The 26840-nt window shown below is 43.8% G+C and overlaps 1 protein-coding gene across 8 annotated transcripts in view; it reads left to right on the top strand.

Annotated features, from left to right (window-relative positions):
• Positions 1–26840, top strand: part of RBKS (ribokinase) — a 115169-nt gene that overhangs the window by 76660 nt on the left and 11669 nt on the right. The window contains exon 8 of one of the 8 annotated variants that reach the window (XM_031655519.1): positions 5325–8068. The exons of 5 other annotated variants lie outside the window; for them this stretch is intronic. In XM_031655519.1, coding sequence (XP_031511379.1) covers positions 5325–5348 — 24 coding nt within the window. In that variant the 3' untranslated portion in view covers positions 5349–8068. Of the gene's footprint in view, positions 1–5319; positions 8069–26840 lie in introns of those variants that run through there. 2 more of the 8 variants (XM_031655517.1, XM_003908445.4) reach the window with 2 other exon arrangements.

Here is a 26840-nt window from a genome sequence, read left to right as displayed (position 1 = left end):
CTGTTTTCTCCATTTTCCCAAGGTACTGTCCCACAGTCATACCTGGACATGTGTGTACATGTGACTACTGCCCGACAGCTTAGGGGCTCCCTGAGGAGATGTGGGCCCCTGGCCCTGCTTCAGAACTCAAATATGGCCAGGGACTGAAAGAGGAATATAGTAGTAGAGAAGAGGGGTATGGAAGTGGATGTAGAGTACAGAAAAGGAACCATTGTTTCAGCCTTGGAAAAAGTCAAGAGAGAACTAAATCTAGATTTAGAATGTTCTGTGGGCCTAGACATAAAATAGTCCCTCTGCCCAGTAAGAGGGGATTGTATAAGATTATAGGATCTTGCTTACCCATCTACGATTAGGATTTCACTTCCTCTTAGCTTCCTACAGCTAACCCTCCTTAAGCTTCTAAGACATTGGTGTGATAATATGGCAGTGAGCCTGGGGTCTACTCCTCACCCATCTTCCTGGGATGTTATAATGGTGTTCTCAGGAGCAAACCTGCCAGGACAACACAATAGATTTTCTAAGTGGTTTCCATTGAGTGACAGTGTTTCTAGGGTAGACCTGAAATTATGAGGAGGTGAAAAAAACCACCTAGAGCCAGGCGCGATGGTGCATACCTGTAATCTAGCACTTTGGAAGGCAGATGTGGGCAGATTGAACTCAGGAGTACAAGACCAGCCTGGGCAACATGGCAAAACCCGGTCTTGACCAAAAAAAGTTAGCCAGCATGGTGGCACACGTCTGTAATCCCTACTACTTGGGAGGCTGAGGCAGGAGGATCACTTGAGCCTGGGAGGCCAAGGCTGCAGTGAGCTGAGATCGTTCCACTGTACTCCAGCCTGGGCAACAGCAAGACCCTGTCTCAAAAAAAGAAAAAAAAAATGCCCAGAGCCAAACCATAGAGCCCATGGCAGTGGGAGCCATGCCCATTGCCCTCAGTGCCCATTATTGCTGATGGAGTTGAACAAGGGAATAGAAAATGTCTGGTTCATAGCTTGCTGCACTCTGCCCTTTGTATAAAAGTGTGTGCATGTGTGTGTGTGTGTTGTAGGTTAATGGTGTGTATACTTTGCGCGTCTATGTTGATGGCATGTACTGTGAATAAACAGTTAATTGCATGAATGCCATGTGCTTATGTGTACGTGTGTGTGAAAAGAATGTACTGCTGTGGGACAGAGTTTAAAGCAGCTATAAAGTAATTCATTCTTGCTTTCCTCTTCCTATTTCAGTTCCTTTAAGAACAAATACAGAAGTGTTCTATACTGTGGTACAGCCCCTGAAAAGGTTATGGATTTGGAGATCAAAGGGATACAGAGATTAGGTGAAGTACATCTCCCCTAAGAGATGCTCTAAAAACTGAAAATGTTATGTTGTTTTCTTTCCTTGGTCAAGCAAACCAAAATTAGAAAAAGAAAGATTATAGTGACGTCTGCTAGGTGTCTTCCCCATGACTGTCCTGTTCCCAATTAGGAAAATCTTTTTCCTTCGTTTAGTATTCCCTTTAACTTTTAGTTTTAGTATGTAGGAATCTAATTGTTTAGATCAAGTTGTATGTGACTATAATTTGCATCAAATATATACATTTGTTTCTCCCCTCACTAGTCCAAGGCAAATCAGATTGCCTCTCTTTCCTTCCTTCCTTTCCTCCTTTTATTCTTCCTTCCTTCAAATGATGAAATATTTCAACCACACTGAACAGTACAGAGAATAATATCATGAACATCCATTGACTCACCACCTAGTTTATTAATTTTTTATATTTTGCTATTTTCGCTTCCGATAGTTTTTAAGAAATAAAATATTACAAACACACTGTGACTCCTGTGTTTAAGACGCTTAGTGTTACGAAGAAGTTAGCTTTTTTTCTTTTAAGAGATTGGGTCTCACTTTGCCACCCATGCTAGAGTGCAGTGGCACCATCATAGTTCACCATAGTCTCAAACTCCTGGGCTCAAGCCATCCTCCCACCTTAGCCTCCTGAGTAGCTGGGACCACAGGCATATACTATTATGCCCAGCTGATTTTTTTTTTTTTCTAGAGCTGGAGTCTCACTTTGTTGCACAGCCTTGTCTCATACTCCTTCCTGGTTTCAAGCAATCCTCCCACCTCAGCCTCCCAAAGTGTTGGAAATATAGGCATGAGCCAACACGCTGAGCCAGAACTTAGCTATTAATAATACATTTGAAGACAGTATTTGTTTATTAAAATGACTCTTGTTCCTTGCCATTTTGCAGTTTTACTACAGGGAACCTAGATCTGAATTTATTTATACTGCTTATGACTCTTCTTCCGGAATCTCAGTATTTATGGTTTTCATCAATTCTGAAAAACTCACAACCATTTTCTCTTATTGTTGCCTTTCCCCTATTTTCTCTGGGAACCCTGTTAGATATTCATTCTCTCTCTCTCTCTCTCTGTCTCTCTCTCTGTCTCTCTCTCTCTCTCTCTCTCCACATACATATAGATAGAGATATATAGATAGAGATATATGTAGACCTTCTCTTCCTATTCTTCATGTCTTTTAAATTTTGTCTCTTCCATAATTTCCATATCCTGGTCTTTCAGTGCTATATTCTGGGTTATTTCTTCAGGTCTTTTGCCCAGTTCATTACTTGTCTTTTTAGCTATGTCTGATTTGTTTAGAAACCTGTTTTTGTGTATAGAAACCATATATTTTATTTCTAAAATTTCCATTTGATTCTATCTCAAACCTGCCCATTCTTTCATATGGTAGATTCTTATTTTAAAATTTCTTATTTTGTCTTTAATCATTTTAAACATATATCTGTAGTTTCTTTTAGCTGACTCTATTATCTGAAATTGCTGAGGACTAATTTCATGTCTAACTGTTTACTCTGTTTTATGGTAGATGTTTTGTCACATGTTTTATAATTGTGGGCTGTGAGCTTATCTTCAGTGGTACTTTATCTGTGAGAATCCTATGTAGTCTAGGTTGAAGGTATTTCTTGCCAGAGAAGTTTGCCTTTGCTTCTGCCTGCTGCCCCGGGAGTATCCCTAGCTGAGGAATACTTTTTTTTTTTTTGAGGCGGAGTCTCGCTCTGTCGCCCCCAGGCTGGAGTGCAGTGGCGCGATCTCGGCTCACTGCAAGCTCCGCCTCCCGGGTTTACGCCATTCTCCTGCCTCAGCCTCCCGAGTAGCTGGGACTACAGGTGCCGCCACTACGCCCGGCTAATTTTTTGTATTTTTAGTAGAGACGGGGTTTCACTGTGTTAGCCAGGATGGTCTCGATCTCCTGACCTCGTGATCCGCCCGTCTCGGCCTCCCAAAGTGCTGGGATTACAGGCTTGAGCCACCGCGCCCGGCCGAGGAATACTTTTATTTTGATCTCTTGGCTTGTGAATTTCTGGCCACACAGGTAGTATAAATTTCAAAACCCAAACTGCCTAAAAACAAGATCACGTTACAAAGTCTCAGTAACAGGATTTGTTGCTGTTTCTCTGAGCCGGTGCTGGAATTTTGTTTTCCTGGTTCATCTTTTCTGTAGGAGTCTTAGTTCCAGCACTCCACTTTGCTTGAAACCCACCTTTTGTCCAAACATGGCCATTAAAACCGAAGTCCCAAGATTACCAGGACCAGCACACTGCTTGGATGGCCATAGTTTATGCTCTTACCATGCTAATTTTTAGAACTCTCTTTGTTTTTGGACTCTGGGAAAATCTTATTTCTATTTTTTAGATATATTAATAGTAATAAGGCTTCTGTTTTATCCCAGAATTCTGAGTATCTTGTAGAAGGAGAGTTTTCAGAACTCTAGGCTACAACATTGCTACAAAGAGAAGCCTAAATTGGGTTTCTTCACAGGCAGTGATCACAGTCAGGGTCCTCAGGCTGCCTTTCATCTTATTCTCAGAGCATCGTGGGAGTTCCAAGACTAATGATACAAAAGCGGCCTCTAGAACTGAAAACAGTTCCTTAAGAAATAGGAAATACCCTATTGGAAAGAATGGCAAAATGGAATGAGGCACATCCCACTGTATACTTTCTTATTCAGCACACTTTGAATTTTCCACATGCCACGCAGTGGATATGCACTGGTATACCAGGGACACACCGACACAATAAGACAGTCCCTGGCCACAAAGAGCTTGGAATCTAGAAGAGTGCATAGTCCATACAGTCAGAATGAGAAGTCTCATGGTGATGTAGTGGAGGGAGCCCACCTAGCCTGAGGAGCCCAGGGAAGCTGTTTGAGAGGGTAAGGGAAGGAGCCGAGCTGAAGGATAAGGCAGTGGCCGCTTGGTAAAGTGGCACCCAGGCAGAGGCAGCAGCTCATGAAGCAGCTAAAAGGAGCAGGGCGTATTTGTGCTGCTTCAAATAGTTCTATTTGGAAAGACCTGAGTACAAAGGAGAGTGGGAAAGGATGAGGTGGAGAGGTGGCAGGGTTGAGTTGTAAAAGGTCTCCTTTGCCACTTCGGGGAATTCACACTTCTGAGGGCAGTGGGGAGCCATGTAAGCAAGGGATACATTTGATCAGATTTATACTTTATAGAAAGATTAATATGGCTGCTGTATGAAGAATAAATTGGAGTTGACAAGACTGGAGTCAGGGAGAACAGTCCAGAGACTGTCCTATTGATCTGGGTGAGAGAGGGTGGCAGCCTGGACTACGGATTCTGAGAAGTGGGTTTAAGAGCTCATGGGAATTCAGATGACATAAAGATAGTTCATTTCCTTAAAAAAAAGTGGGGATGGGGAGAGATAACTAAGATGGTTATTTCATAGTTGAAACAAACAGATCATTCTGTCAGTCTGAGTGGTTTTCCACATTTTTTTTTTACTCTGACTCACGTAAAGGCTAAAACCTACTCCCACTAGAAAGAGTTCCTGTCATCAGTGATTCTCTGCAGATAGCACAGAAAGATGCCTATATAACTTACAAAAAAAAAAAAATTAAAATCTCAGGTGATCCCTAAATGCCCTTCCATCCGGTATGCCTGCCTTCTAGGGAATCACTGATGTGTGTAACAGGCAAGCATTTGGAGCAGAAATCGATCCTTCATTTAAAGTAACTGACATTTGAAGTAACTCTTTTGCAACATAATGCTAGTTCAGATACTTGCCCTACCACCTGTGCCTTAGACACTAGCTTATTCCTGGTGGAAACACAGCCTTCACGTAATTATGCATCCTTCCCTGATAAAGTGACAAATCAGCCAGTATATGACGAATTTGGGTTGTGTAGACAAATATACCAGGTGCACCAGCCAAGACAGACACAGTTGGTTGTGAATCATCCACACCAGCTTTCAGTGCAGTTAGATTCACAGAACAATTGCTCAGTTCCTTCCTTCATTTTCACAGTGTAGACCTGGCTCAAGACCCAAGAGTGAAGCAGCAAGTGTGAAGAAGCAGAAACATTATAAATAACCCAGAGAATCCTTTTATAACAGCAACTGCCTACTGATTTTGTGGCCTAACAGCTCGAGCAAAAACGAATATAAATACAACATTGTGCAATGACTAATTACTCAAAATTTTGTGCATCAGCAGAAGTGGAACCTGTGGTTGGTGCTAATATTATGAAATGCCTTTGCTGTTTAATAATCTGGTAGCTCTATATTATTTAGCATGCATTTTTCTTGAAGAACAATGATTTTATTTCAAGTACCTCTCACTGAAATAAAAAAGCAGCTGTTAGAAGATGAACATTGGGCAGAAAATATTTTAGCAAATCTTTTGTAAGATACTAAGTCCTACTGGATTAATTGTTTTCTGTCTAGAATGGTGGAGTCACAAAAAAAAGGCGATTGCTGACCACAAAAGGCAAAAGGCCAACCTTTAGAACTCAGTGAATCACTAACAGACATTTTAGTTTTAATTGCCATTTACTCACCAATATATATACAAAGCTCTCATTAATATTGCCTGAAGAATGGGCCCTTTTTAATTCCATTTTTAGCTCGCTCTCAGGATTCCACTTCTCTTTTATTAATGTGGAATTCTTTAAATTGTAGAATAAATTAACCCACCGCAGACATTTTGGGCAGAATGGGGTTTTCAGCAAATTTTCAGCCTCCACAGGCCATTCTTCTCAGCAGCTTGCCAGCCAGCAGAGCAGTGAGGGCCATGGCTGGGAGCAGCACCTGCCCCTGAACTTGAAGAGAGGCTAGAGCAGCCCACTGGGCTCCTGGCCCAAGCACACTCTCAGGGTGACAGTGTCCTTCACATGTTCCTTAGGCTGGCCAAACAAGGGATATGCCAGTGGGTAAGCCACGTCACCATAAGGCTACTGGGCACAGCCAGTTTCAGCCGAAGAACATTATGGTTGAGCTGCACTGATGTAGCCATATTGACTTACGGACAATTTTCACATTATTATAAGCAAAACAGAAAATATTCTTTTTTAATTATCAAGAAATGTGAAAAAACAAAGAGCTTCATCTTATCTCCAGTTTCCATTCCTGGGGTGAAGTGAGTGATAGGTAAAGATTAAAAATGGAAGAGTTTTCAGAGATGGCTGAAGATTACCTATAGGGTGAGGCTCAGGCTTGGGCCGAGGGTGGAATGAGGTATAGAAAAGGGAAAGGATCAGGCATGTCTGTTCTGTATATTATTTGGTAATACAAGACAATATATCGACATTTTTACATGGTCATTTTGATGCAAATGTTATCTCAAAACAGCTTCATCAAAATGCTCCACTTCAGTCCTGGTCTGACCAGCCAGCCCAGAGCCCATCACAAACTAACAAAGCTGAGAATGGACCCTGAGACACAGTCAGGCCCCAGATGGAGCCAGCCACTGGCCTCTGTCGATATGAACTAATGACTGACTTGGACCGGGAGCCATTTATCACCAATAGTGGGGCCACATCTGTCCGTGGCACCAAACTGTGAGGTAGGTTGAGCACCACAACCAAGCACCCAACCTGTGTGAAGGCTGAGATGACCGAGACACACTGTGTCAGGCAGGGGATTCCTTGTGTCTTTGACTCAATTTTAGATGGATTCCAAGTGATGTAGTTATTATGATTATCTGTACTCTTTTTTACAAATGGGTACTAAATACTTGTAGGGTACCAATAAAGGAGGAATCTGGCAGTTCTGGGATGAAGGTTAATAGAGTTTTTCTTGTTCTGTAGTAGTTGAAATGTAATCAGTGTATTGAAATTCAGAAGATTAGTGTCATTGGTAATACCACTTACAGTTGCTTTGGGCAGTGCAGTGCTGCCCTGAGCATATCTTTTCCCCACCTTACTTTGATTTTGCACTCAACCCCTTATTGATCCTTCTCTGTTCTCACCTATCTTAATGAAAGAAGGCTTTAGCCTCATAAACCTCATTCCAGATAGAAATACATAATTCAAGAGAAACACTGATGTCAAAGAAGAGAAGGCATACCAATTTGTGTCAGCATTTGCTGTAAATTAGAGAGGAGTACAAGGAGAGTTTAATGTAATGTAGAATTGGAATTAAAATAGAACCAATATTTAGGCAGTCCTCCGCCTCTTTTTTTCCCTGCTGTGACATGAAGGATTGACTTTCTCTCAGCTCAAGTACCTAATGTAGTTCGTTTTTTTTCCTTTCTGCTGGGATTCCCCACACACACACAAAATACTGCATATTTATTTCTGGCATCCAAAATTAAATATTTTCACCTTTTCCATTCCAATCACAACCAAAAACTCAGGGTAGGAAGAGTGGGAGTTTCCCTCCTCTTCACACCTTTGCAGCATAGAAAGGACCTCTGGTGGCCGGGCACAGTGCCTCACTCCTGGAATCCCGGTACTTTGGGAGGCCAAGACAAGAGAATCGCTTGAGCCCAAGACAAGAGAATCAGCCTGTGCCACATAGAGAGACCCCATCTCTACAGAAATAGTTTTTTATAGCCAGGCGAGATGGCAAGTGCCTGTAGTCCTAGCTACTCAGGAGGCTGAGTTGGGAGGATCGTTTGAGTCCAGGAAGGGCAAAGCTACAGTGAGCCGTGACTGCACCACTGCACTCCAGCCTGGGTGACAGAGCGAGATCCTGTCTCAAAAAAAGAAAAAAAAGACCTCTGCCATGCCAGTATAATGAGTTCAGCTGTTGTAAATATTAATCCCTCCTTAATACAGTATGAATGTGGGTGTTACCGCCATGGTTTCTTTTTTCCTAAGCTGGAGTATAAAAGGTTGATAGTGAACATCTCACAGTGTAAATTTGTACAAGATGTTCCTGTACACTTGTGAGAATTCTTTAGCACACATCCAAGAGTGTTCTTCCTTTTAAAGTGGTCACATTGGGAAGCTTCACATTCAGACCACATGTTGTTTTCAGAACCTTTTTGGAGCTCTTTATTTGAATTTTTGCCAGAGCTAATCTTGTTCTTTACAGTTGCCCATTGCTTTTGGCCAATGGTGGAGTTCCCTAGCTTGATCCCTCACCTTAATAATTAGACTTGGCTTTAAACAATTCACTCTTTCCAGAAATAAATTCCTTAGGATATGATTCTCAAAATATGGCCCTAATGCCAGCAGTATCAGCATCACCTGGGAAGTCATTAGAAACACAAATCCCAGGCCCCACCTTAGATTTAATGGATCAGAAACTCTGGGGATGGAGCCCGGCAGTCGGTGTTTTAACAAGCCCTGCAGGCGATTCCAGTGCATGCTTATGTTTCAGAACCACTGACTGAGATGAAATGTGCCTCCATTGAAGATATTCAAAGATATGCTACAGATTTTGAAGGTACTGAAGAGAAGTTTCAAAATATTTTTGAGCAAAGTTAGAATACATTTATGGCCTCCCCAGAGGACTGCTTTAATGGGGACTGGGCTTTAACCAAGGTGTTCAGTTCTATCACCTAGCCATTTGACCTTGAGCAGGTTCTTACACTTGGTTTCTCATGTGGAAAATCAAAGACCCACCCTACCTACCTCACAGGACTGCAATGAAATTCAAATTTAATCACATCTGCAAACATGCCCTGTAAACCAGAAAGTGCTGTGGAAAAGTGAAAGTAATGTCACTCTGCAGGCAGAATTCTGCTAGCCTGCGCATTATGTCAGGGAAATGAGTGGGGCAAAGGCTTATATTTATCATTTCGCTGGCCAGATATTCCTTTTTGTCTATATAATGGCCTTATGGCTGTGTCTCAGATTCTGCCATTTCAGTCCAACAATTCATCTGGTATTAAGAGAGAAAAACCGTTGCCTGATTAGTGGCTATAAAATGCGAGGAAAATATTAATATATCCATTTTCAGGTCGGTCCTGGTGGCTCACGCCTTTAATCCCAGCACTTTGGGAGGCCGAGGCTGGCAAATCGTTTGAGCCCAGAAGCTTGAGACCTGGCAACATGGCCAAACCCTGACTCTACCAAAAAAATACCAAAAAAATTAACCACCCACCTGTAGTCGCAGCTACTTGGGAGGCTGAGGTAAGAGGATCACTTGAGCCCAGGAGGTTAAGCCTACAGTGAGCTGAGATTGTGCCATTGCACTCCAGCCTGGGCAACAGAGTGAAACCCTGTCTCAAAAAAAAAAAAAAAAAAAAAAAAGAAAAAAAAAACCATTTTTTTGACTGGGTGTGGTGGCTCACGCCTGTAATCCCAGCACTTTGAGAGGCCAGTGTGAGTGGATTACTTGAGATCAGGAGTTTGAGACTAGCCTGGCCTGTATGGTGAAAACCCATCCCTACTAAAAATATAAAAATTTCCCAGGCATGGTGGTGCACGCTTGTAATCCCAGCTACTCAAGAGACTGAGGCAGGAGAATCGCTTGAACCCGGGAGGCAGAGGTTGCAGTGAGCTGAGATCGCGCCACTGCACTCCAGCCTGGGCGACAGAGTGAGACTCAGTCTCAAAAAAATGAAAATTAAAAAAAAAAAGAAAAATATATCAATTTTCAAACTTGTTGTTCCCTACAAGGTCCCAGGAAAGCTCGGAAATGAGCTATCAGGGCTAACTACGTTGCATGGATACTGAAGCTCTCGTGCCTAGAACATGGCACACACCAACCGTGCAAGGGTCTTATCCTAAAACCATCATTTTATGCCTGTGCAGGGGTGTCTGGACCTTCAAGGAGGGAGCTCAGTGCTCATTGCCACACATTAATCACTGCAGAGAGACCGAAAAGAAAAGCCCTCAAGAAAATCAGATCTATGGAAACTGAGATTTACAGACCAAACCAGTTAATGCAAGTTTGTCCAACACAAATTTGTAAACTTTCTTAAAACATTATGAGAATTTTTCTGCGATTTTTTTAAACCTCATCAGCTATCGTTAGTGTATTTTGTGGCCCAAGACAATTCTTCTTCCTGTGTGGGCCAGGGAAGCCAAAAGATTAGACACCCCTGATGTATCTGTGTTCAAGAAGAATGCGGATGGATTTTTACCTTAGAGATTAGCCTTTGCAAACAACTTCATCATAGAAATCCTTTTTTTTTTTTTTTAAGACAAGGTCTCACTTTGTCACCCGGGCTAGAGTGCACAGCTCACTGCAGCCTCGACTTCTTGGGCTTCAACAATCCTCCCACCTCAGAGTACCTGGGACCACAGGTGTGCACCACCACACCTGGCTAAAGTTTCACATTTTTTTGTAGAGACAAGGCTTTGCCATCTTCCCCAGGCTGTTCTCAAACTCCTGAGCTCAAGCAATCCGCCGGCCTTGGCCTCCCAAAGTGCTGAGATTACAAGCTTGAGCCACCGTGCCTGACCAGGAATTCTTTAACAGCAATCTTCTGGTGCATTTATAATTTAATTTGAAAACTTTACAAACTCTTTAATGAACACTTCTGGGCAGGAAGGAAGCTAAACCTGTTGCCTCAGTGCTTATTGGGAATGAAGTTTCAGTAACACAGAACCACCTGGCCAACACCAACTTCACTTTTCACACAAAGTGTCAGCTAAAATCAAGATTAGGTGTGAGTATATTAATAATTGGTTAATTGTGGTTCCATTATTGGATAATTATGGAACAATAAGCTATTGGTTAATTATAGAATTAGAATATGAAGTGATTTTGCTCAAAAATGTGTCCCCACTTAACAAATCTATAGAGACAAAGTAGATAAGTGGTTCCTAGGCCTGGGGATGGTGGGGAGGAATGAGGAGTGACTGTTAATGAATATGAGGTTTGTTTCAAGGGAGATGAACAGTTCTAAAATTAGATTGTGGTGATGGTTGCTCAACTCTAACTATACTGAAGAACGTTGAATTGTATACTTTAAGTGGCTGTATTACATGTATATTAATTATACATATTTTTAAAACCCAATAGCTAATGAATTATAGAGCCAAGACAAAAAAAAGTGCCTATTTAAACAACAGAAGCAAAAATAATATCAAAACTTTGCTGCATGCAGTTTTAGACTTGATTCATATGAAAGTGGTCATTTGAAATACCTTAAGCCGGAAAATACTTTTTTTTTTTTTTAAGAGTCTCGCTCTGTCACCCAGGCTGGAGTGCAGTGGCACGATCTCAGCTTACAACAACCTCCACCTCCCGGGTTCAAGTGATTCTCCTGCCTCAGCCACCCAAGTAGCTGGGATTACAGGTGCACACCACCACACCGGCTAATTTTTGTACTTTTTTTGTGTGTAGATGGGGTTTCGCCATGTCAGTCAGGCTGGTCTCGAACTCCTGACCTCAAGTGATCTATCCACCTTGGCTTCCCAAAGTGCTGGGATTACAGGCATGAGTCACTGCACCTGGCCCCTGCTCTGTCTTTTAATTGCAGAGTAATTAAAAAATGGATTATCTCAGACTAATAGATTTTTTTTTTCTTTTTTTTTTTGAGACAGAGTCTTACTCTGTCACCGAGGATGGAGTGGCACAATCCAGCAGGGGCACAATCTTGTCTCACTGTGACTTCCACCCCCTGACTCAATCAGTCCTCCCACCTCTGCCTCCCAAGTAGGCGGGACTATAAGTGCATGCCACCAAACCCAGCTAATTTTCCTATTTTCTGTAGAGACAGGGTCTCACCATGTTGCCCAGGCTTGTCTTGAACTCCTGGCCTCAACTGATCCTCCCGCCTCAGCCTCCCAAAGTGCTGGGATTACAGACTTGAGCCATCACACCTGGCTAATAATTGAAATTTAAATGTCAAAAATCAAGGTGGCTGGTAGTAGAAGGCAAAGTCACGAACATTTGCGACATAGTGGTTTGTCATGTTCCCTACAGATTTCTTTAGAAAAAAAAATCAGTACTTACATAATAATGATAAGAAAACTGAACTCTCACTGTCCTTCATGATGCTCATAAACTGACCTGGTTAGGGAAGGCTGCAAGGTTGAGGTTCAGGAAAGGATGTGATCTCATCCTTATGATAGAAATATGCACTGATAAGTTAGAAAAATTCAGATTTTGGCCGGGTACAGTGGCTCGTGCTTGTAATGCCAACACTTTGGGAGACCAAGGCAGGAGGATCACTTGAGGCCAGAAGTTTGAGACCAGCCTGGGCAACAAAGAGAGACTCCGTCTCTATAAAAACATTTTTTAAAGAGAAAAGAAAGAAAAAGAAAAATTCAGATTTGAGCTGTGGAACTGGGTTCTTGTGTAAGTGGCGTTGTGCCTAATGGTATGTTCACAAACAGACCGCTCAGTCCTGTCTGCATAGGGAGAACCCTTCCACTTTCCCACCTTGGGAAAGATAGGCCATGCCATGCTGGTTTTCATCTTCTTGTTAAATTCTGCAGCCATAAAAAAGGATGAGTTTGTGTCCTTTGTAGGGACATGGATGCAGCTGGAAACCATCATTCTTAGCAAACTATCACAAGAACAGAAAACCAAACACCGCATGTTCTCACTCATAGGTGGGAACTGAACAATGAGATCACTTGGACTCGGGAAGGGGAACATCACACACCGGGGCCTATCATGGGGTGGGGGGAGGGGGGAGGGATTGCATTGGGAGTTACACCTGATGTAAATGATGAGTTGATGGGTGCTGACGAGTTGATGGGTGCAGCACAGCAACATGGCACAAGTATACATATGTAACAAACCTGCACGTTATGCACATGTACCCTAGAACTTAAAGTATAATAATAATGAAAAATAAAAAATAAAAAATAAAAAATAAATTCCTCACCCCAGGGGTTGAGCTTCCCCAGGACTCACTGGTGGCCATGGAGACTGTAGATGTGGGTGAACAGGAGAGGAACTGGCTGACAGAGGTAGGGATTTCTCGTTCAGTGGGAGGAAAGCAGGGAGTATTAGCATGCATTGAAGTTAGGGTGGCTGCTTAGGGCTTCTTAACTCACTAGAAGACCCTAACTGGGCCACTGGTAGTTCTTTGGGACAAGAGGTCCTGCTTCATTTTTTTCTCAAACTTTGTTTCTTTATCATCACCCCACTCCAAGGAAACTTTTGAGACTTCTTTTCCTAATCATCCTCCCTCTTCCCCATGAAATTTTTATACCACGTACACACACATACACACACACACACACACACACACACATATATTCCTTGACCTACAGTGGGATTACATTCAGACAAACCAACTGTAAACTGAAAATATAATTAATCGAAAATGCGTTTAATACAGCTAACCTACTGCTATACTTGAGATGTTGTCCCTGCCAAATCTCATGTTGGGTTGTAATCCCCACTGTTGGAGCTGGGGCCTGGTGGGAGGTGACTGGATCATGGGGGTGGATTTCTCATGAATGGTTTAGCACCATCCCCTTGCCACTGTCCTCAAAATAGTGAGTGAGTTCTCTTGAGATCTGGTTGTTTAAAAGTGTGGCGGTGGGGCACAGTGGCTCACGCCTGTAATCCCAACACTTTGGGAGGCAAGGGCAGGTGAATCGCCTGAGTTCAGGAGTTTAAGACCAGCATGGGCAACATAGCAAGACTCTTGTCTTTTAAAAAAAAAAAAAAAAAAAATTAGCCAGGTAAGATGGCACACACCTGTAGTCCCAGCTACTCAGGAAACTGAGACAGGAGGCTGGCTTGTGCTCAGGAGGCTGAGGCTGCAGTGAGCCATGGGTGACAAGAGTGAGACCCTGTATCAAAAGCAGAAGTGGCATCTTCCCCGTCACTCTGTTTTGCTCCTGCTCTCCCCATGTACCATGCCTGCTCCTGCTTCACCCTCCACCATGAGTGAAAGCTCCCTGAGGCCTCCCCAGAAACCACGCAGATGCCAGCGCCATGCTTGTACAGCTGCAGAACCATGAGCCAGTTAAATCTCTTCTTTATAAATTAGCCAGCCTCAGGTATTTCTTTATAGCAATGCAAGAACTGCCTAACACAGCTACCAAACATTATATTACAGTTTGTACTGAATGTGTATCACTTTCATACTGTCATAAACTTGAAAAATTATAAATCGAACCATCATAAGTTAGGACCGTGTGTGTGTGTGTGTGTGTGTGTGTGTGTGTGTGTGTGTATGTATACTGTGGCCCTTTGGAGAGCATTTGTGTAATATCTAAGATTTCTTTCACACACCACCAAGAATGGATTTTGACCCCTTTCGGGGAGATATAGCCCCAGTTGGGAATGCATGCCCCGGATGAAATGAAGGCTGTAGGCAGGGCCCTTCTGTTCGCTCTGAGTGAGTGGTGAGGTTGATCACATGGAGTAAGTAGATCAGGTGGCCCTTTATCCATCATTAATCAGGATAGGCCCTGACCTCAGGTTCCAGCACTGCACTGCTAGAGGAATATCTTCCAAAATCACATTGTTCCTGCACCATCTGTTCAGCCTGCCTGCCCTGTCCTCCAGCCTCTGCTACATCTCCTCTCCATGGGTGGCAGCCCTCTGTGCAGTGGCTGGCTAGCTGTGGTTGACAATGGAATGCTCCATCAACTTGGCATTGCTGAGGATGTGCAGGCTGTCCCTGCCAGCAGTAACCCTGTTCCCATCCTGTCCTGCAGCCTCACCTGCCCCAGCTCTAGGCCTCTGCCCAGAAGCCTCTCTCAGTGTTCTCCTTCTGCACCTCCTCCACAAATGAAAGCATGGGGAATGGAGACCCCAGCACACAATGGTGATCATGGCTGGAACTCTCTGGAGCCTGGCATCCCTCATAAACAAGGCCACAGGACACTGACCTTCACCTCTTCCTGCCTCCAAGTGCATTCCTGGCCGCCCTTATCCTTCTACTCTGAGCTGGAAACATAAAGCCAGTCACAGCGCAAACCCCTTGCCTCACAATCCTATGGATTGTGCCCTAGGATGTTGACCTTTGTTTCTTAGATGCCTTGTCTGGCCCCCTCTGACCTAGGTCATGGGCTTTCACTGCCAAAAACTTGAGCAACATAAGGGGCCACTGAGATAATACCATCTTTGTCTGCCTCACCTTTGTTGAACACCTGCTCTGTGCCAAGCACTGTGCTAAGCCTTTTCACATACATTACTTAATTCAGTCTTCACAATAGCCATATGAGGCAAGTTCCCATTGTACAGATAAATAAACCCACGGAAAAGCTGAGTAACTTGCCAGAGGTCACACAGCTAGTAAGTGGTGAAATCAGGACTTAAACCCAGGTCTGTCTGAATTCCGAACCATTTACCATATTGTCCCAGTTGAAAAAATCACATTTTCCAGTTGTGCGAATAGAAATAAAAATGACACAAGACCTTTACTGCCAGTGAAAAGGCAATGAATTTACCATTCTTAAAAGATGACAGAGCTGGCCAGGAGTGGTGGCTTGCACCGGTAGTCCCAGCTACTCAGGAGGCTGAAGTGGGAGAACTGCTTGGGCCCAAGAGGTTGAGGCTGCAGTGAGCTGTGATTGTGCCACTGTAACCCAACCTGGGTGACAGAGCAAGAGCCTGTCTCAAAAAAAAAAAAAAAAAAAAAAAAGACACAGCTAACAAAAAGGCAGAAGCAGGACTTAAAACCAGGTTTGTTTGACACCCATATCTCCTGCCTGTCAGTGATTAACCCTTGGAGGACAAAAAATGACTTTTTCGTTCCCAGGCCCAGTCAGCTAGATACTCACGCCTCAGCCTCCTGCAGACAAGAACAAGGCAGAAGCCCCATTTTTAGAACTTGGAAGCAAGCACAGAGCAAGCCTGGCCCCTGGGCCAGCGTAAGTATGAGCCGTCTCAGCAGCTGGCACAGCCCTCCTTGAAACACTCTCCCTTGAAGAAATTCTGACCTAAACCCAGTGTAGCCAGCAAGGCTGACCCTGTTGGTGGAATCTAGTGGCCCCGGTATGGTGGTAGGAGGTAGCAGAGACCCTGGTGGTTTACATTTGCCCTCTCTCCCTTTCCTAAATCCCTGACAATATTCTTTTTAAAGAAATAATGCATTGACTTATGATTTAGTCATGTTTCATCCCATTTGCTTTTCCCTGGCTTCTAAAACCACAAGCATGGCTGGGGAATTCATGTCCACAGTGTAGGCTCTGAATAGCTTTGTGTAGGGAGAGGTTTTGAAAAGAGAAGAAAGTGGCATCTACTTGTGAGATGGAATGCATGAAGACATCGGGGAGGAATGCAAGGGCTGTAACTGTTAGGGTCCCTCGGCAGTTTGGGTAGTGACTCATTCAGCGTGGGTACGGATTCCTAACAAGTGAAGCTTGGTAGTGACGTCATTCTTGCAAGATTGTCTGGGATCTGTTAGAGCTGCCTGACAAGGTCTTACCTTGGAGACTTTCATCACTGGGGGGTTTTTCCCAGCCACACTTCATACCCATCATTTCCTCCAGCTTGTCCCCTTTTCTATCAACTGGAATTTGGCAAACCAGAACTTTCACGCATCTGTTCCATTGTCATCCTCCTACAGGGCGTTCCTGGGACAGTGTGTGCTCCTCACCTCATCGCTCATTACCCATCCTCCTGACAGTTCTTGGTTCAGTCAGTGCCTACCTCAGCTATGGTCCAGGTCCTGCACTAGGTCTCAGGACACGGAAGTGATGAAGACGGGTGTCCTACCCTCGAGGGGAGGGCAGGGGGCAACCAGAGGGCCTGAAACTGGTGGTTTCAGGGACAGCACAGTGCTTTGAACATAGTGCTAGGCAATAAATATGTGATGACCAAGTTAATACCCAAGCTGCGTCTCCAAAAATGAGTATAGGAGTTAGCCTAGGGAAAAGTCCACGCCGAGGTGTCTCTATGTACTGAGACCCATAACTGAATAGGAAGAAGTAAGTTCCTTAAGTGAATAGGAGGAAGTAAGAGATGAAACTGGAAAAGTGGGAACCTCATGTGCCATGTTAAGAAGTTGACGGCACGGAGGCCACATGGACAGATTTGCAGTAGTGTAGAGGATGGGCTGGAAGGGTCCAGACTGGAGGCAGGGAGACTGGCTAGGAAGTTAATGTGACCCTCTGAGGTGATGTGACCATTATTGGGGCAGTGGGGGTAGGGGTGGAGACGAGAGGACAGATTTGAGAAACGTTTAGGATTTAAACTCAGCAACTGGTGATTGATTAAGTATATGGGAAGGAGATACCCAGGAGAACCCCAAGTTTTCAGTGTGGAGGTGTCACAAGCTGAAAAGATAAGAAGAGGCCCATTTTAAGGCAGAGTTTTGAGTTCATTTCAGCCGTGTTGAGTTAGAGTTGCCTGCAAGAGACATGAGCCAGGTTGAGCCGGCTCACAGGTGGTTAGATACACAAATCCAAAGACAGACGAGAGTCTGGGCTAAAGATATTGATTTAGGACCCATTATATTCATAGCAGCTGAAACTGTTTGGCTACATATACCCCAACTTCCTCTCTCGATCCATGTGTATTTATCTAGGACTTTGGCGTCTACATGACCATTTTTCTCTCTGCCCCAATGCTGTCATGATGTGGGATGACTTCAGTGCCATGAGGATGAACCGTTACCAAGTCTCATAGCTCCTAGATGCCCTCTACTCCGGTGACTCTTCACCTCCACTCCATTGCAGCCTCCCACTCCCATGACAACCTCCAGGACATGGCTAGTACCTCCTTGAAACCACTTCAGTTCTCCGGTAAAACCTCACATCGTCCTCTCCGAGCACCCCCTGGCTTTCACCTCTTCTACACCGTTCCCACTTGTCTTAGTTCCCTGCACTTTCTCCTTGCCTCTTGACCTCTCTTCTTTCCTGATCCAGGTCAGACTCTCTGGCTGTTCATCTGAAATATTCTTTCCTGAAACCTTTGATTCTTTTGTACCCCTGCTCCTCCCCCACACCTGCCCAGGACACCACTAGTTCACCCAGGACAACACTAGTTCATGTTCTCTGCTCCAGCCCCAAGCACACAGAGGAAAATGGGCCCCCCATGCAGTGGATTCTCACTGGACCTTCACAGCCTTCCCTCCTCCATCCCTGTATTTCTTCATCACTACAGAAAACATAAGCCTTCCCATGGGGAAATGGGAAAATGTGGGCAGTCTCTTTCCCCCAAAATAGCTTCTCCATCTGCTCTGCTGCTGGATTCCTGCACAGATGACCTTGGTACAAATCTCAACTGCCATTTACCACCTTTTCTTTACACTGGGCAAGTGATTTAACCTCCTTAAATCCCATTTTCCTCAGTGTAAAATAAGGATGGCCCAGGGTTGCTCCTGGCATCTGTGACACTCTGTGCAAATTATTATAGAAGAAGCTGCCCATCTGGATAGGCACACAGCTCAGTGAGCTGGCCATGGCCCACAGCCCACTCTCAGCCCTCAGCTGGGCACCCTTGCGCAATGCCACTTTGCCTAACCATACACCACAGCCCCAAATAAGCCTACCTCCCCCAGGTTCTAATGAAAACAAAGGCCATAACATGCAAAGCACTCAGCAGAGAGCCTGACTCTGAGCAGAGCCTCAAAACAAAAGCTATGGAAGACCAGCAGACTCAGATTAACATGGAGGTGTGCTCTGCTGGGGATGTCATACATTTTTCCCAGCTCCACAGCATTTATTAAGAGAGCAGAGCCTTAAGAAGCAGGAGGCCGTGCGCGGTGGCTCACGCCTGTAATCCCAGCACTTTGGGAGGCCGAGACGGGTGGATCATGAGGTCAGGAGATCGAGACCATCCTAGCTAACACGGTGAAACCCCGTCTCTACTAAAAAATACAAAAAACTAGCCGGGCGAGGTGGTGGGAGCCTATAGTCCCAGCTACTCGGGAGGCTGAGGCAGGAGAATGGCCTGAACCTGGGAGGCAGAGCTTGCAGTGAGCCGAGATCGCGCCACTGCACTCCAGCCTGGGCGACAGAGTGAGACTCCGTCTCAAAAAAGAGAAAAAAAAAAAAAAAGAAGCAGGGACATGAGTCAGGTACGTTCAGTGAAGGAACTAACGCATGGCCATAGTCCACGGCCCAGGCAGGCAAGGGACGGTGGGAGGGAGGGGGGAGGGAGGGAGCTATGGACAGACAGGATTGTCTGAAACAGAGGGGAAGGGAAATGAGAAACCAGCCGCCCATGGCAACATTGCCTCGGGCCCTAGCAGCAGAGGCTGCCCACCCAGACCCATACCCAGCTCCAGGCGCTGACCTCAGGGGCGCCCGCCTTTCAGATTCTCCCCTTGGGGTCATCTCACCAGCTACTCATGAGTGTCATCTCTCACCAGCCCTGCCAAGTCCTCAACCCTCCCCACCGGCACCCCTCCCACCCCCACTAGAAGGCTCAGGTATTCCATGGGGCCAATTTTCCTGTCCTTGCGCTTCCCTGATTCCCCAGCTTCCTCCATGGGCACCACTAGAACTCAGAACCCAGAAGTGTCAAGGACCTCAGGAAGGCAGGGGTTTCAGATGCCACACCCATTCTATAAGAGCAGCTCTTCCTTAAGAGGAAATCACTGTGAGAAGGCAAAGGGTAGTAGCCACATGGGTATTATATTGAAGGAAGATGAATTATGCCATCACCCCTTTTGGCACAAAAATAATTTTCAGTAAAAGGTTAAAACCATCATGTTGTATCAATGAGAACTATTTCATTATTCTAAGAATGATTGATTGGAAAGTACTTGACTTACAGGAAAATCACAGTGATACAATACAGCTCCTACTTTTAAAGCACTTTCCATTTAAAAAAAAAAATCATACCAGTGTATAAAAATAGTTATACTGAAGATGTGAATCAACAGCCAAGTAATTTATTGGCACTTGAAAGCTTTGTGGTATAAATAGATTCAACAATGAGAATATCAAGTAACTCTGGGCCGTGGCAACCTAACCTTCATTTTCACTAACACAAAAGAAAGTCACATGTAGTTCAGCAAGGGCCGTCCGGTCACCTTAGAAGAGATCATGGGAAGAGAAGAACATGATAGAGCTAGGACCAATAAGTCAGGTCAGCTCAAAGCAAGGGACAAGGCAGCAGGAGAAACAGAGGGGACAGAGAAGTAGTACCTACCCTAAAGAGAGTTCAGATTGTCCCAGAGCAAAGTCTTATACAAAAAACATTCAGCACAATGAACTCAGAGTCCTAAGAGAAATACAAAGGGATTACAGGATGTCAAAAGGAAGGGAGACTTTTCTCAGCTTGATTTCCTTCCTTTTTCCCTCCCTCCTTGCCTGCTTGCCCCAAACCTTCACTGGGTGGTGTAACGTGATGAGAGCAGGAATCGCTGGGTCTGGGTACAAAGTGCAGCTCTGCCATTTACCAGCTGTGTGACTCTGGACAAATTACTGGATGTTTCTGAGACTCAGTTCCCTCAAGTGTCAGTAGGGGGTGGTCGGGGGGTCAGTGTGAAGATGAAATGAGGTCAGTGTTGTATGTGTGTGTATAAATACCCAGCTTTGCTGCCTCTTGATGCAGAGCAAACAGGAAAAGTTCACTCTCTTCCTTACCCTTCCACTCCTCTGTGAAGAGTACAAGGCCTTTTCTGCCCCTTTTATGTTTAAATTTCAAAGAGTTTTTCCATTGTTGGATGTAATGTAACTTTTCAGATCAGCCTTCTTGTCTTTGACCTGAAGGCCCCTGTCAGCCAGGAGCCTCCCTGCTTCTTTGTGGTTTGGGGCTCAGTAGTCCAACTGCTGCCCTCTTTGTGAAGAAAAACACGGAACCCCTGCATCTCACATCTGGTGAGAAGGTGGAGACTGGGGCATCTGAGAGACGGTCCATCAGCAAGTATTAATTGAATGCCCAGTACTTTTAAGGGATTGTAAAACTCTAAGGAGTCAGCAGGGAAAGACATGGACAGGATTTCCGACCTCTCATGAGAGTTTAACACATGGAGATTGCCTCTGTCATGGTTCTTGGTTGAAAACAGAAGAAACCAGCAGTGGTCTTGGCACAGGGTGCTGGATACCATCACAACAGGGCTGTCACTAACATCCCAGGCCTCAGTTTTTTGGTTTTTGGCAATCACTGTCACAGTTAAAAAGTGTTCCTACCAGGCTGGGCACAGTGGCTTACACCTGTAATCCCAGCACTTTGGGAGGCTGAGGCAGGCAGATCACCCAAGGTCAGGAGTTTGAGACCAGCCTGGCCAACATGTTGAAACCCTGTCTCTACTAAAAATACAAAAATTAGCCAGGCGTGGTGACACACACTTGTAATCCCAGCTACTTGGGAGGCTGAGGCAGGAGAATTGCTTGAACCCAGGAGGTGGAGGTTGCAGTGAGCCGAGATCGCGCCATTGCCTCCAGCCTGGGCAACAAGAGCGAAAACTCCAGCTCAAAAGAAAAAGAAAAAGAAAAAAAAGTGTTCCTCCCAATCCTCTCATTGTTCATGGGAGTGTCATTGTCTAGTTCATGATTACAGTGGAAACTGCCTCAATAAGGTTGGTATTTCCAAGTGTGGGAAAGAGCTTCACTTCAGTCCACCCCGACTTGTAGCAGATGTCCACTTACTTAAAAAGAAAGAGAAATCATTCAGGGGCAGGAATTGGCCCATTTGCAAATTCACAAAGAGTGACTGATATTGATTTCCTTCTTACACATGGGATTTTTAAAACTTTTTTTTTTTTTTTGTGAGACGGAGTTTCGCTCTCATTGCCCAGGCTGGAGTGCAATGGTGCAGTCTCGGCTCATCACAACCTCCACCTCCCAGGTTCAAGCAATTCTCCTGCCTCAGCCTCCCAAACAGCTGGGATTACAGGCATGCGCCACCACGCCCAGCTAATTTTGTATTTAGTAGACATGGGGTTTCTCCACGTTGGTCAGGCTGGTCTTGAACTCCCGACCTCAGGTGATCCACCAGCCTCGGCCTCCCAAAGTGCTAGGATTACAGGCGTGAGCCACCATGCCACCACAACTTCTTTAATAAAATTTTTTATTTTTAAAAAGTAAAACTTACAGAAAAGTTACAGTAGTCCCATATACTCTTCACCTAGTTTCCCCGATGTTAGCATTTTGCCACATTTGTTTTATTGCTTTCTCTCAAAACACATTAATATCTTTTTTTCGATTCGAGAGTAAGTCACAAACATCATGATTCTACCTCTTAGTACTTCAGGATATGTCTCCTGAAAAAAAGGACATAACAAAAGTACAATATAATTATCAAATTCAAGAAGTTTTACATGGAGATAATCTTATATGTACAGTCTAATAATGTCCCAATAGTGGTTTTTTATAATTTTTGGTTCAGGATCCAATCCAAGACTATGTATTACTTTAGTCTTCTTGAATATGAAACAGGTTCGTAAACTATGTTGTCTTTCATGGCATTGATATTTTTCGAACAGCACCAGCTCATTGTTTTGTAGAATGCATGTCAATTTAGGTCTGTCTTATGCATTTGAGGCAGGAATGCTACATCCGTGACCTCGTGTCCTTCTCCAGGCCCCACATCAGGGAGCAGTGGTGTCAGTTTGTCGTCTTATCGGTGATACTACTGTTGGCCACTTGGTTAAGGTGGTGCCTCCCAAGTTTCTCAAGTGTACAGTCACTCTTTTTGCCTGTGTAATTAATACATAATCTGTGGGGGGATTATTTATAACTTGTAAATATCCTACCTTCATCCTACCTTTACCCAGCAGTGTTAATGCCTCCACTGATGATTCCTCCCTGAATCAGACAGCACTATGATAGTTGCACAATAGTGACTTTTTAAAGGTTTTTACTAGCTGGCATTCTACTGTAAGGAAGAATTTTTCTTTCTCCAGTATTTATTAATTTATTTTGTATCAGTATAGACTTGTGGATTCTTAATAACATTTAATGTCACTGTTAACAATTGATCTATTTTCAGAATCCTTTAAGTAAATTGCTTTTGCGTTTTGTGGATGAGTCAACCTAATTGCAATCAGAGCTCTTTCTTGATGTGGACTTGACCATTTAATCTATACTCCACTCTACACCAAGGCAAACAGGAAGTAGAATGCTGAGCTTTTGTAGGAATTGTTAGGTTAAGCACATAGGTTGTTGAAGTGTTTCAAGTAACTTTGGCAAAATGAGGTACTCTGGGCCCGGGCACAGTGGCTCATGCCTATAATCCCAGCACTTTGGGAGGCCGAGGCGGGCGGATCATGAGGTCGGGAGATTGAGACCATCCTGGCTAACACGGTGAAACCCTGTCTCTACTAAAATTACAAAAAATTAGCCGGGCGTGGTGGCGGGTGCCTGTAGTCCCAGCTACTCGGGAGGCTGAGGCCAGAGAATGGCGTGAACACAGGAGGCGAAGGTTGCAGTGAGCCGAGATCATGCCACTGCACTCCAGCCTGGGCAATAGAGCAAGACTCTGTCTCAAAAAAAAAAAAAAAAATGAGGTACTCTGGGAAGATATCATAAAGGAGCAGGGCCTTCTAAAGAAAGACAGCAAACAGTTTTGAATGAAGGCCCAAAAAGGTAAAGACTAGCAGGATCAACGGCTTCCAAACTAGACACAGAGAAAGGGGGACTTGGCAGAGCAAGAAGGAGCAGGAGAAAGGCAGAGCATAAACCAGCAGTGAAGTGAACATGCCCAGTCTGTGCAGAGGGTGTGCAAAAGAGCAAGGGAGGTCAAGGGAGGAAGTAGAAAAATAAATGAAGAAACAACATGTGTTAAGATTTCTGGTCATTGATTTTAGGTTAAAAGATTGAGCACCAAGGGATGATAGATTCCGTGGAAACAAAGCCATCAACTTTTAATTAGGGAAAAGACAGAAATGCTTTTGGTCAGAAAGGAAAGAACTAACAATTGTTTAGCTTTTATTTTTTAATTTATCTCTTCTATTGAAAGTTGAGCTGTTTTTTAATGTTCACAAAATCCTTATGAGAAAGATGTTAATAACTTCATTTTATGTATAAGAAAACAAAGTCACAGAGAATTTACATTAATTTCCCCAATGTCATAAAGCTAGGAAGTGGTGAGGCCAAGATTCACATACAGGTCTGTGTTACTCCAAAGCCCACACTGCCAGAAGAAAGAAATCTTTAGACTGGAAGAGCAGAGGTAGAATTCGAGCTCTCAGTATAAGGACAAATAAATTCCCATATGCCAATCAAAACACTTAAGCATGGCCCACAGTAAATCTCAATGATTATCTCAACCACACACTTGGGAGTAAATCAATAGTAAACCCAGGAAATAACTGTCAAGGTTTTCAAACCTGACATTCCTGTATAACTCAATACACATACCCACTCCTTTGCCTTTTTAAAAAATCAGTTGTATTAGATATAATTTTTATACAATAAGATTTTACCCATTTTCAGTGCATGATTCAATGAGTTTTGATGAATGTATGCAGTCATTTAATCACTACTGTAATCATAACCTAGAGTATTTTTATCACCCCAGAAAGTTCCTGTGCAGTCCTTTTGCAGTCAATACTCCCCAGCCCTTGACCTGCTTTCTGTTGCTACATTTTTGCCTTTTCTAGGATTTCATATACATGAATTGATATTAGCTGGGGTTCACCAGAGAAATCAGATGGAGAGATGTATATGTATATGTATTTTGTGTGTGTGTGTGTGTGTGTAGATTTATTTTTTATTTTATTTATTTATTTTTTTTTTTTGAGATGGAGTCTCGCTCTGTCGCCCAGGCTGGAGTGCAGTGGCGCAATCTCGGCTCACTGCAAGCTCTGCCTCCCGGGTTCATGCCATTCTCCTGCCTCAGCTTCCGGAGTAGCTGGGACTACAGGCGCCCGCCACTACGCCCAGCTAATTTTTTTGTATTTTTAGTAGAGACGGGGTTTCACCGTGTTAGCCAGGATGGTCTTGATCTCCTGACCTCGTGATCCACCCACCTCAGCCTCCCAAAGTGCTGGGATTACAGGCGTGAGCCACCGCGCCCGGCCCAAGTGTGTGTGTAGATTTATTATGGGAATTGACATGTGCAGTTATGGAAGGCAAGAAGGCCCACGGTCTGCAAGATGGAGAAATAGGAAAGCCAGTGGTACCGTTTAGTCTGAGGTCAAAGACCTGAGATCCCAGTTAATGTGCGGAGGGAGAGGGGAGAACATAGATGTCCTAGCTCAAGAAGAGAGAGAAAGAATTTGCCCTTCTGCCTTTTAGTTCCATCCACGCCCTCAACAGATTAGAAGATGCCTGCCCACATTGGTGAGGACCGATCTTCTTCACTCGGTCTACAAATTAAAATGACAGTCTCTTCCAGAAACACCATCACAGACACAGAAACATTATTTCTATTAAACAGAAATAATGTTTAACCAGCTATGTGGGCATCATTCAGCCTAGTCAAGTTAACACAAAATTCACCATCACAGAAATCATACGATGTGACTTGTAATCTTTTGTGCCTGGCTTCTCCCACTTAGCATAATTCTTTTGAGATTCATCCATGCTGTTTTATCAGCAGTTCCTTCCATTTTATTGCTAAGTAATATTGCCTTGTCTGGATGTGCCACAGTTTGTTTATCCATTCGTCAGTTCTAGGACATCTGGATTGTTTCCAGTTTGGAGTGATTATAAATAATGCTGCTGTAAACATTCACATATAGGTCTTTATGTGGATATATGCTTTCATTTCTTTTGGATAAATAGCTAGGAATAGAAATGCTGGGTTTTATAAGTATATGTTTAACATTATTAGGAAGCTGCCAAACTATTTTCCAAAGTGTCTCTATCATTTTGCATTCCCACAAGCAATGAATAAGACTTTTCATATCTCCAGGACATTTACGCCAATTTTTGGTACTTTCAGCTTTAAATATTTTAGTCTTTGTACTAGGTATATAATGCCATCTCATTGTGTTTTGAATTTGCATTTCCCTAGTGTCTGATTATATTGAGCATCTTTTCATATACTTATTTGGCATATGCATGATGAAGCTTCTTTGATGAAACTTCTGTTCAAATCTCTTGCCCATTTTTATTGGGTTGTTGGTCTTATTGGGTTGTATTATTGAGTTATAACAGTTCTTTGTCAGATACATGTTTTGCAAATATTTTATCCTAGTCCATGGCTTATCTTTTGATATTCTTTTGAAGGGCAAAGGCTTTAAATTTTGATAAATTTCAGTTTATCAGGTTTTTTAATCTTTGTGCTTTTGGTGTCCTAAGAAATCTGCCTAGCACAAGGTTACAGATTTTCTCCTATCTTCTTCTAGAAGTTTGTTGTTTCAACTCTTACATTTAGGTTTGTGACCCATTTTGAGTTAATTGTTGTCTATGGTGTGAGGTAAGGGTTTGTGTTCTTGCATATGGATATCCATTTGTTCCAGAACCATTTGTTTAAAAGACTGCCCTTTCCTCCATTGAATTACTGGGTACAGGTTGAGTTTCCCTAACCCAAAATCTGCAGTCCAAAATGCTTCAAAATCATGGGCCAGGTGCACCATAATCCCTGTAATCACACTTGCAATCCTAGCACTTCAGGAGGCCTAGGCAGGTAGATCGCTTGAGCCCAGGAGTTCAAGACCAGCCTGGGCAACATGGTGAAACCCCATCTCTCTCTCTCTCTCTCTACATACACACACACACACACACACACACACACATATACATATACATACACACACAAATACACACACACACACCCCCAAAAAAAAAAAAATTGCCGGCCAAGCACGATGGTTCACGCCTGTAATCCCAGCACTTTGGGAGGCGAGGTGGGCAGATCACAAGGTCAGGAGCTCAAGACCAGCCTGGC

The sequence above is a fragment of the Papio anubis genome, chromosome 14 (assembly GCF_008728515.1).
Source record: "Papio anubis isolate 15944 chromosome 14, Panubis1.0, whole genome shotgun sequence".
Lineage (NCBI taxonomy): Eukaryota > Metazoa > Chordata > Mammalia > Primates > Cercopithecidae > Papio > Papio anubis.
Note: the sequence above shows the minus strand (reverse complement) of the source record. Positions and strands in the feature narration are given on the sequence as shown.